Consider the following 12,056-nt stretch of genomic DNA (forward strand, 5'->3'; position numbering starts at 1 on the left):
ATGCCTTAATATGAAAGGCAATATATTTATAGTTTATACTTAACAAGAAAAAACTGACAGCACTTCCTCTAAAATCAGAAGAAAGACAAGGATATCAGTCCCCACTCTTAGAGTATAGCTTATAATACCCAAGTGCTTAGCCAGAGCAATAAAGAGAAATAACACGGTAGCAAGAGGAACAGAAATAAAAGTTTCCCTATGTGCAGAGTATATGATCCCTTACTCCAAAGACTTCATCAAGAACCTCATGTCTAATAAACAATTCAGCAAGACACAAAATTAACACATACAAGTCAGCAGTTTTTTTCATACTCAAGTAAGAAATTTTCATAAAAATAATTCAGCAACCAATCTCCTTGTAATACCCTTAAAAACTAAACTAAGCCAACCTGGCCAAAGATAAAGTCCTCTACAATTAAAACTATAAGCATTGTAGAAATTAAGAAAATAGTAGAGTGTTCCATGTTCATGGAGCTTAAGAATTATTGTGAAAACTGACAAATTACCAAATGTGATCTACAGAGTCAATGCAATCTTCCTTTACCAAATACTAGACATGTTACAATACCTAATTCCAAATTATAACCAGAGACAGTAACAACACTCTGATCTTTAAGTTACCAAAAGTATACTCTGGGGGAAAGACTCTTCAACTCCGGTGCTGATAAAACTAGATACCTAGGAGTAAAACTATGAAAACCAATTCCTTTTTCTAAATTGCACAAGTCGATTAAAAATAAATCAGGGACAGTCTACAGAGTAGGAGAAAATCTTTGTCAGCTATTTGATCAGATTTGATCCAAACAACTAAAAAAATAAATACCAGAAAACAAATTATCCAGTCAATAATTACCCATGTAGATTAACCAGATAGACAGTTCTCAAAATATAAAGTAAAAATGGCTAATGCATACACTGGAAAAACATTCAACACCTTAAGTCACAAGGGCACTCAAATTCAAAGCTATAGGGCTTCATCACTGAGATATACCACTCCCGATAAAAAGTTAAAAAGGATTGTGGGAAAAAGGCTTCTTCCTTTCCTCTGGCGGCAGCCATCAGGTGAGCCAAGATGGGTGCATACAAGGACATCCAGGAATTATGTAGGAAGCAGCAGTCCGACGTGATGGCAATACTGCCAGCTCTCTGTGCTGCACAGAGCTCCCCGCCCCACCCGGTCCGATAAAGTGCGAAGGCTGGGGTACAAGGCCAAGCAAGGTTATGTCATATACAGGATTAGCATCTGCCATGGTGGCCGCAAACGCCCATTTCCTAAGGGTGCAACTTACAGCAAGCCCGTCCATCGTGGTGTTAACCAGCTAAAGTTTGCCTTCAGTCTGTTGCTGAGGAGAGAGCTGGCCGTCATTATGGAGCTTTGAGAGTCCTCAATTCTTACTGGGTTGGTGAAGATTATACGTATACATTTTTTTTTTTTGAGGTTATCCTCATTGATCCATTCCATAAAGCTATCAGAAGGAACCCTGACACCCAGTGGACCACCAAACCAGTCCACAAGCACAGAGAGATGCGTAGGCTGACATCTGTTGGCCACAAGAGCCGTGGCCTTGGAAGTGGCCACAAGTTCCACCACACTATCGGCGGCTCCTGTAGTTCAGCCTGGAGAAGGCACAACACTCTGCAGCGCCACCGTTACCGCTAATATACGCGATGTTTGTAAAATTTCATACCAAATAAACAAGTTAGGACCGTCAAAAAAAAAAAAAAAAAGTTAAATAAAAATACCATTCATTTAACTCTTTGGTGAAAAACATTTTCATCTATATGTACAACTGTGGTCAGTTGGGTGACTACACAAAGGAAAATAATTTATAATACTATAACAATCTCCCAACTTTGTGGGAACATGTTAATAGTCCAAGGAAGTAATTAATATTCTAATACGTGGAGCATATGACAAACCCCAGGGAGGATGGCTCCCCAGATAGAGAAATCTAGGTATTTCCTCACCTCTATTACTTAATAAAGTTTTTTTAGGTAAAACTTAAATAAAGTTTAGATAATGTTTTGTTTGTGCCTTAACACATAAAGCTTGGCTAAAGATCAGAGTGCAGAGCCAAGTCACTAGTTAGCCATAGAGGCCAGGCAGTGGTAGCCACACCTTTAATCCCAGCACTGGCGAGGCAGAGGTAGGTGGATCTCTGTGAGCTCAAGGCCACCCTGGGCTACATGAGATTAATCCAGTCTAAAAGAGAAGCAGAGCCAGGCAAGTGGTGGCTCACACCTTTATTTGGGAACCACACATCTTTCCTTTAATCCCAGCATTAGGGAGGTGGAGCCAGGAATGATATGGCTGGGCAGAGAGAGGAATATAAAGCAGGAGGAGACAGGAGCTCATGCATTCAGTCTAAGGATTCCTAGAGACAGGGTTGTGCATTCAGTCTGAGGATGTGTAGGGACAGGATCGCCCCTTTGGTCAGAGGACTCACTAGAAGTAAAAAGTCTCTCTTGTGGCTGGCTCCTTCACTTCTCTGATCTTTCAGCATTTACCACAATATCTAACTCTGGGTTTTTATTATTAAGCCCCATTAGAATCTGTGTTATTATGCTTAAATATCAGAAGTTACAGCTGTAAAAAATTTCACTTAACTTTAAGGCTGAAAACCTGGGCTGTAAGAAGGGTACTCCTCCAATGTAAATTTTGTGCCACTGGCAACATATACAAATAGTATGGAAACATAAATATTTTCTAAAGCAAGTACCCATGATAATATGGAATTATTTACTTAATGATTATAGAACAGCACCACCAAATATTTACACAACTATAGAAACCTGAGAAAACTGTTTCTTGATTTCTAATAGTAACTTGAAGAAACATTTTACTTTAACTGCTATTTCTTCCTCACGAGGAACCAAGTAGCTATGAATGGGAGTAATTTTTTTATATGCATTGTTCAAATCAAAATTTTAAAGATTTACAGTAAGATTGTCATCACATTCTACAATGTTAATATATATGTGGGATTTTTTAAAAGTCAAAATTCAAATACTTTAAAAAGCTTAACAAAATGTAGTTTATATTACTATTTTTAAAAATAAGCAAAATATAGACCTTTCTGAAAAATCTGTTAAGTTTTAGTATAAGAATTCTAAATCAATCATATCATATGATATACTACTTCCATCTGAAATGCTATAGAATTGATACACTGTATTACATATGTGTTCTTGAGAAGTCCTTAGAAATTACATGAAATCTATGTAACTCCCATTAAAATATTAGAATTTTTTAAAAAACAAACCCCACCAGTCTCACTACCATAGATGGTCTCTGTATGTGGTATCTACTACGATGCCTAAAGAATGTGAGGACCATTTCTTGCTATCCTTCTTCAGCAAAACAAACAAGTACACACCACTGGGAATAGAGAATTTTTAAAATAAATTACAAATATTTAAAATCTTGTATAAATAACACACAAAAGTCTTTATTTTTGACATGACATTGTCTAACATGGAGCAGCACTAAAGGAGAAAACAGTTACTCATACTTTGAAAATGTATATGCTCTCTCCTCTTCTAAAGATGTGCTTACAAATCTTCTGGCATTCCTGAACAGAATGAACAACCATCTGCTCCACAACTTCTCACTTCCTATCCAGGTGGGAGACTCTGACGAAGGGACATTTCTCCTACCACTGAAATAGCAAGTGCAGAAACCCCTCACACAGTCTTTGGCCATATTCTAACCCATTATACATCGTAAAGAGCTTGTACACTTTACAAATTATTTATGGCTTATACTTCAATTTAATATATAATGACAGCTCTCGGGGATTGCAATTTCTTGTTGGCAGTTAACAGTTTAAGGGAGGATAGTATTTTTGGCATTTTTAATCTCAAAAAATATAAAAGAATACTATTCACTATAGTCATAGAAAAAGTTGGAGACAGTTCTATGTAAAAACATATTTACCATAAACAGACACAAGGAAAACAAATAAGAAAATAGATTGTGCTATGTTTTGTAAGATTGTTCCATTTCAAAATTCTTTAGAATTAAGGAAATTTCCTATACAAATAAAACTAGACTTTTGTTCCTTTTGCTTTGAAAAATATTTACAGTGATATGGAACTATAAGCCCTGACAGCAGCATAGAAGAACAAGAAAGAAAAAGTATTTATTCAATTTTATGAGCATTTTAATTTGCATCATGAAGTTATTGTAGATTAACTATGGAAAAATTAGAAAACATTAATAAACACCAGCCCTCGTGAAAATCACACAAGATGCCAAAGTATTGTACACTCCACATGGTAAAAACTGTACATGTATATTCTGTGTATCTCTAACACTGCAAAATTTACATTATAATTGTTTCATTTTTCAAAATGCTGAGTTGAAAATGTCTGTTTTCTTCTTTTGCCACACATGAGCTCCATGCAGCTCTTCACAGCGGCTTGCAAGGTTTTTAGCACTATCTTTTACAGATGGTGCACGAAAAAGAGTTCACAACATTTCCAAAGTTCTGAGCAGACAGCCTAGCTTTGTAAGGACGTGTGAATAAGGGTCCACGGCAACATGGATACAGAGCTTTGCTCCGATTCTGGAAGTCTACTTGGTCTCTGAGTAAAGGCCATCTCATTCATGCGACCAAACTGTCCCGGATTTGATCCACCCGAAGTGCTAGGTCCCTGAAAGAGGGACGCTGACTGACATTGTTGTTCCAGCATTCTGTCATGATCACGTAAATCTATAAAGTGAAAAGGTTAAATTAGAATGAAACAAAGTATCATGTTAATTAGAGGATGATACGAATCTGTAAATCTCGGTGGATGTGCCTAAGCCAGTAGTAATAATGCTACGGTTATGCTTTAAAACACATCAGCTGTATATGTTTTCAATAAAACAAAAAAAAGAAAAGGGATAATTACTGCCAATTAAAAAAAAAGTTGTTGCACCAGTGAGATGGCTCAGTGATAAAAAGAAGCAAACACAGAAGCCTGATAACAAAGAGTCAATTCCTGAGAACCACAAAGCCACACACAACAACACTCGCTTTTAATTCCAGCACTCCTTCAACAGAACCGAGGCAGAGACAAGAAAATCACCAGGGACATAGTGAGGACCAAGCAGCCTGAGTGCACAGTGCAGTGTGGGAAACAACACAGACTCACTCAGCAAGGAGGAAGGCAAGGCCAACCGGGAACACTTCCTCACAAACAATGGGCACTGTGGTACATGAGCCTGCATAAACACACATGCACATGCACACACGTGCGCGCACACACGCACATGCACTCACCATGCACACACACACCATGCACACACGTGCGCGCACACACGCAATGCACTCACCATACACACGCATGCACACACACACACCATGCACACACGTGCGTGCACACACGCACATGTACTCACCATACACACACATGCACACACACACCATACACACACGTGCGCGCACACACGCACACACCACACACACACACCTATACACACACCACAAATACACCACACCCATAAACAGAAACACACACACACCATACACACGTGCGCGCACACACGCACACACCATACACACATACATGCGCACACACATGCACATACCACACACACACACACACACCATACCTATACACACACCACACACATACACCATACCTATACACATACCACACACATACACTTATACCACACCTACACACACACACCTCTTTCTGACACATATACACAGAGACACACAGACACACACTCACACAAATACATAGCATACATACATACACACAAAAATTATTAATTAATTAATTAAAATCATTACCTCATCTGGGCACCCCTCTGGTCTCGGTAATCTCCCATTATTCTTCAGAAGCTCTATCAAGTGGAACACAATCATTTGTCCTTGTTTATCATTGCCAATCATTCGCATAAATTCCTGAAATATAAACCCATTTTAAATGCCTTCATAAATAAACATATTATACTAACAACAGAAATGCAAATTAAGATAAAATAGATATAACCATTTTCATATTAAGTTGGTAAAATTTCATTGAAAATATGATGGTGAATACAGCAAACTATTTCATGCCTATCACTGCTGTGAAGATATAACCTGAGACAACTTTTCTTCTGAAACAATCAAAAGCAATTTGCTAACTTATAATGTTTGACAACTACACTTTTATTCTATCATGATAGCCAGAAGTAAAACTACACATGATGCAAAAAAAACTGTAGATGCTATTACAGAAATACAACTGTATGACAGAATGCCTTTGGGCACTTAAAATCACATTTGTAGTAATTATTGGTAAAGTGAAATAAGTAATGTAATAATTAACAGAATAACAAACTATACAGGAAGCTTATAAAACTCAACTTTAGAAAACAAAGGTATTTCTTTGTAAATATATAGTACAGCTGAAAGAAAATGTCAGTATCACATGGTTATCTCATTAAAATTATTTTTTATTTTTCATACCTCCATATATTAAAAGAAATCTACAAGGAACAGAAGTTACTTCCAAAGGTTTGTTTTAGGTTGTGTGATGCTGCTGGAGTACATGTGCACACTCAGTGTACTTTAAAGCCATTGGAGGCGTCCTGGAGGCTTGGTCCTGGGACGGTGGGCTCTTTAAGAGATGAATTCTAGTTTCCCTGAGTGTTTTAGCTCCTGTGAGAGCAAGCTGCTTCACAGGAAGAGGAATGCCTACCTCTTGGCTCTCGGACTCCAGCTTTAACATGTATCTTTTCTGCTTATTTGCCATGTTTTGATGAACCCAAAGGATCATTGCTTGATACTGGCCTTTCAAAAAACTGTGAGCTAAATAAGCCATCCCTTTTCTTTATGAAGTACTCAGTGTCATATATTTTGTTACAGTCACAGAGACATGGCCAAGAGAATACACTGAATTTAGTAAGTTTGTGGTTATTTTGTTGGGTATTGTTGAATAATAAGGGATTCTAAAATAGGCCCTAGGCTTGTTATTCTCCTTTGCATAATGCCTTCTTGTGCTTAAAACAAAAGTTGAGCAATAGAAAGAGCGTGGGGGGGCAGTTAAGCAATTAAAAAGCACACTGACCACTGGTGGACTTTTACTCTTCTCAATGTATGTGAAAAGCTCATACAGAACCACGCCAAAGCTCCACACATCTGAGGCCACGGAAAACTTACTCTCTGTCAGGGATTCTGGAGCATACCTGCAATATATGGAAATAATTTAAAAGATGAGTTATTTGATGTAACAACTCATCATACTGAAGGAGAAAAACAAATGATAAACTCTCCCAGGGGACACAGAAAGACATGGGCACACACAGCAGGCCTGAGGCTAACCTCAGAAGGGCTCCTTTGCAATGCTAACTCTTGGATGGCACTGGGAACTTAAATTTCAGGAGGGGGTATGGCTTACCATGCTATTTACACAAGCAATGTTCTTATTTGGGTAAGTGCTTATCTTCTTGGAGTTTGGGAACTTTTATATACTAGGCAGACAGCGCCCATGAAACTAGTCACCACACAACCACTGAGCCCTGGTTCCACCACACCTCCCTCCCTGATAAACATTGTATGTGCATTGCTGTCTTCCTTGCTGTGGGGATAGGGCCTTTGCAAGTTTGTGATTTGCTCCACAGACCTTTCTAGTTGCTGCTTTTGCTATGCTGCTCTTCTCTGTGATGAGTATGATAAATGTTGAGTGGTGGGTACTCCTAACAAATCAGAAAACCTGGTCCTAAGACCCTCTGACATAGATAAAAATCTAAGCACATTTATTTTTGTTTCTGTTGACAGCACTGGGTGTTAACTGAACATTTTTTCTAAGGATTGAAAAGTGAGCTGTTCTTTTAGGTAAATCCAGATTAAAAATAGGGAGGAATATTGTTAGTTTCTAGCTGGGAATGTAACTTGAAGCTGTTAAGAATCAAGAAGGTGGTAATTATAAAAGAACACCGAAAATACAAAGCCACAGGAAAATGGTGTTACAAGCCTGTCTTTACTATAGAGATAGGTACAGAGACCTGTTTGACTGACTAGACTGAATATATGAAAATATATTTAATCTTTAATTTCTTCTTCAAAATCCAATTCAAGTATTACTTGGACAAGTCCTTTCCTAACTACCCTGTCTCAATGACCCCTGCTTCTTGTATGTCTAGACTTAGTCTGTACTATACAAACACGAAATAGGAATGTAATCTATATATTTAGCTTAAAATTTTTACTTTTTATTATTTTTAAATTTCAGTTTTAGTCTGTCAGCATGATGTCACTTCCTTCAGACAGTGCTATTCTCTTAACTCTCAAATACAGTTCCCCCTCTTGTGTTTTGTGTTTTGCTGGTTTTGTTTTTTAACTGGACAGGTCTTTCTGTGTAGCCCAGCTTGAGCTCAAATTCATGATCCTCCAGCCTCAGCCTCCCAAGTACTGGGATTACAACTATGCTGGTTTTATGGGTTTATTTGTTTAGCAAAGCACTCTTTGCAATTAATTCCTTTATTACAAATTGCCAACCCCTGGCTAGGTGGCTAGATTTATTCTACAATGCCCTTTACTTATGCAAAGGTAGGCCAAATCAGGAAAGACTTCTCTCTGTGGGTCTCACTAGGAAGATTCTTCCCCCTCTTTTTCCGTGGAGATTTATGGAACTTGTATTTTTTCTGTCCCTTTGAAACGTTCTTGCTTAAAAGCCAATGTCAGCTTTATGATCTACAAATGTGTACCTAGGAACTACCTTTTGGTAATGCCCCTTTCTCCTGATTTCTCAGGGCTGGGAGGAACCTAAGCTGGCCAGAACCTCTTTCCAAGAAAAAAAAAAAAAACAAAAAAACAAAGTTAGCCAGTGTCACAGCAGGATAGAGGCTATTAGCCAAAACAGGTAATTATACAGTGTCCAAGGGAATTTAGGATGAACAATGTATGACAAATGGTGGTTAAGTCCTTTCACCTGAGAACTAATGTCCATTCCAGAACACTTGTATGCAATGTGCTGTTTCTGCCTGGCTACAAAGAGATGTACAGTTTCTTTTCATCTAGAGATCTCTTAGGGGTGTGTTTATGACAATGACACACCTATGCATAAGGCTTATTCATCAATCGAACCTTTCTATCTCCTGCTTCTATAGAAGGTTTTTGGGTTCAGAGAATACTTTGTTTTAATTATATTTCTGCTAACACTTCTTTTCCCAAAGTTCTATCACTTAATCCTTTCCTCTCCTGCTAAAAGGTTTTTAGATAGTTTTACCTACCTTTATGTGTAAGTCTCCTAAATTCATAGTCTGCTTTGACTTCTCTAGATGGAAACACCATTTCCACAGTAAATACCATCTCCATCTTCCTACATCCTGCTGATCATTTTACATTGATTATGAAATAAATGGCATCATTATCTATCTAACTGCTCAGGAAGGGACTTTTAGGAATTATTCTTTTAAAATATTTTACAATTTATGTACTTATGCACACATGTGTTTGTTTATTTGTATGTGTGTGAAGGTCAGAGACAACCCATGGTTTTAAGTTTTCTCCTTCTACCATTCGGGTACTAGAGAACCAAACTCAGGCCTACTTTTGAGCCTTTTGGCTGGCCCAGAAATTTTTTAACTCTCTTATTGCCACGTGTAATGAGCCACCACGTCTTTTCAAAATAGTTCCCTAGCAACTCTCTCCTTCATTACAGTCTTAAGTCAGAGCCCATGACTAGTGCAGAGTAGCCCAGGATGCAGACTGTCCAGATGAGGAACAGTGAGAAAAACACAAGTCTTCTCGAAGTTTTTTAAAAAATATTGAAGTAGAAGCATTTTCCTTCTAGCTCTTCTTAGTACCAACTCCTAAAACATCTTGGAACATGCCAAGAGATTAAAGCAAAACAGCATTTTGATAATTAAAGTGTTAGGGAGGACAGATTTCTTTTAAATAAAATCAAGCTTTGTTTTAAAAATTATGGCTAACTCCTATGGGTAGAATTGCATGTGATTTCTCTCAGATCTACATTTTGCTTGCTAGGGTTTGACTGGGTCCTCTCCAAACTTCAGGTGTTAAAACTTAATGGCCAATGAGCTATCAGTAAGAGCAGTGAGGCCATGGGGGACCCTTCCTGGAGAATGAGATTAAGATACTACGGAAAAGGCTTCGTGACTCTCCCGCCCTTCCACCTTCCTCCCTGTAGGAACAGTTAGTGATATGTAATGATGAATAATGTATCTTATTTTTATAGAACATTAGTTATATCATCTTGACTGCCCTCATTATCTCTCCATGTACTAAGGAAAACAGTTTGCAAAGGCTGTATTGTTTGGTGACTTTTACTGTGATCGAAAGAAAACTAAGGCATGAAAGTGAGTGTTTAAAACTCAGGAGAAAGACATCACAGAAGGAAGGGCTTTGCAGCATGTCTCACTGGCTTCATAATGGCTATAGAAGCCCATGTTTGGTCATTTAGTTCTGTGCTCTGTTATGGATCAAATAGAGGTATGCATACGATACCAATACTTTTTAACCTATTACTGTGTAGGTATGCATGATGGGATGAGGACATGTGCCATACTATGGCATGCCTATAAAGGTCAGAAAACAACTCTGAAGACTCATTTCTCTCCTAGTTTTTAGATGGATTTAGAGGACTGAATTCAAAGCATCAGGTATGACAGGCACTTTTATCAGCTGAGCTGTCTCACTGGCTCACTACTACTAGTTTTTAAAAAATAGTATTTTTCAACATTAATGTACTTCTTGGGGTTTCAGGTGTGGCCTGATGAATAAACTAGTTACTATGAAAGGCATGAAGACCTGAGTTCAGATCCCCAGCATTCATGTAAAAACATCAGGAACAACAGCCTACAACCCAAGTGTTGAGGGGCAAAGACAAAAGATCTGGGGACTTACTGACCAAACTGACAAGTTTAAATATTTGCAGGTTTCTTTAATGGCTGGTTAGATAGAACAATGCTTTATACCCTTGGAAAATTCTGTTAGAGCCTCATAAAATGAGAGCTAACAGGCAAATAATCGTGGCATCACTATGAAACATTTTGCCTTCAAAAGAAGACAGCAGGGACCCCACACAGAGCTTCTTTTCTAGATCAGAAGCAGAAGTACTGTCTACTGAACACAGCACGGTGCATGGAGTTCTCGGTTCACATTCACTATCAGGACACCAGAGCTCTGGGTATTTTATAGGAAGGTGCAATCATAGCCCAGTCTTTTTTTTGGGGGGGGGGAACTGTAGAAGAACCCAGGGCTGATCTACCACTGAGCTAAGTCCCAATACTAATCATTTTTTCCCCTCAAAACAGAGTTTCTCTGTGTAGCAGCTCTGGCTCTCCTGGAACTAGCTCTGTAGAGCAGGCTGGCCTCAAGCTCAAAGACATCCGCCTGCCTCTGCCTCCCGAGTGCTGCCTAATCATTTCTTAAATGCCCCCCCCTCACGGAAAGAATGCATTCAAGTCTAGGAGTGCCCTGTCTTTCCAGCTCCACTACTCCACCTAGTCTGTGACCCTTTAGTCCCTTCTTGGGTGGGGGGAGGTTGTTTGTTCTGTGATCCTGTCAGTCCCTTGATAAAGGGGTTGCTTGTTTTCTTGGTGTTTAGTGTGTTAGTCTTATGTATATTCTGGACATGTACACCTGGCAAAGATTTTCTTCTATTCTGTAGGCTGCCTTTTACTTGATTATTTCCTTGCCCATACAGAAGCTTCTTAATTTCAAGTCTCACTTGCCAATTATTGGCATTGTTTCCTGAGTAACCAGAGACTTATTTAGAAAGCCCTCAACTTTATGCCTGTGTCTTGTAGTGAAATGAATCCCTGACATGACTGTGTTTTAATCATAACTATTGAAGAATACATTGCCATTATCTTTAATATATAGGAAAAACTCTTCCCTGAAAACTTACTCATTATGGGACACAATGAAAGCAATGCTGAGAGAAAAGTTCATAGCACTAAATGCCTAATAAAGAAGCTGGAAAAATCCAACACTAGTGAATTAACTGAACAACTGAAAGTGCTAGAACAAAAAGAAGCAAACTCACCCAGAAGGAGTAGATGGTAAGAAAGAGTCAAATTTAGGGCTGAAATCAATAAAATGGAAACA

At 38.4% G+C, this 12,056-nt stretch overlaps 1 protein-coding gene and 1 pseudogene across 2 annotated transcripts in view; one reads left to right on the plus strand and one right to left on the minus strand.

Moving 5' to 3' along the window:
- The first annotated feature begins 1,015 nt into the window (after nucleotides 1-1,015).
- Nucleotides 1,016-1,660, plus strand: LOC127233475 (60S ribosomal protein L15-like; annotated as a pseudogene).
- A 1,755-nt stretch (nucleotides 1,661-3,415) lies between these two features.
- Jak2 (Janus kinase 2) overlaps nucleotides 3,416-12,056 on the minus strand; it is a 70,288-nt gene continuing 61,647 nt past the window's right edge. For both annotated transcript variants that reach the window (XM_051199951.1, XM_051199950.1), the window contains 3 exons: nucleotides 7,051-7,168; nucleotides 5,787-5,900; nucleotides 3,416-4,715 (listed from right to left, as the gene is read on the minus strand). In XM_051199951.1, the coding sequence (XP_051055908.1) occupies nucleotides 4,608-4,715; nucleotides 5,787-5,900; nucleotides 7,051-7,168 (340 nt within the window). In that variant the 3' untranslated portion in view covers nucleotides 3,416-4,607. The remainder of the gene's footprint in view (nucleotides 4,716-5,786; nucleotides 5,901-7,050; nucleotides 7,169-12,056) is intronic.

Source organism: Phodopus roborovskii, unplaced genomic scaffold (assembly GCF_943737965.1).
Source record: "Phodopus roborovskii unplaced genomic scaffold, PHOROB, whole genome shotgun sequence".
Taxonomy (NCBI): domain Eukaryota; kingdom Metazoa; phylum Chordata; class Mammalia; order Rodentia; family Cricetidae; genus Phodopus; species Phodopus roborovskii.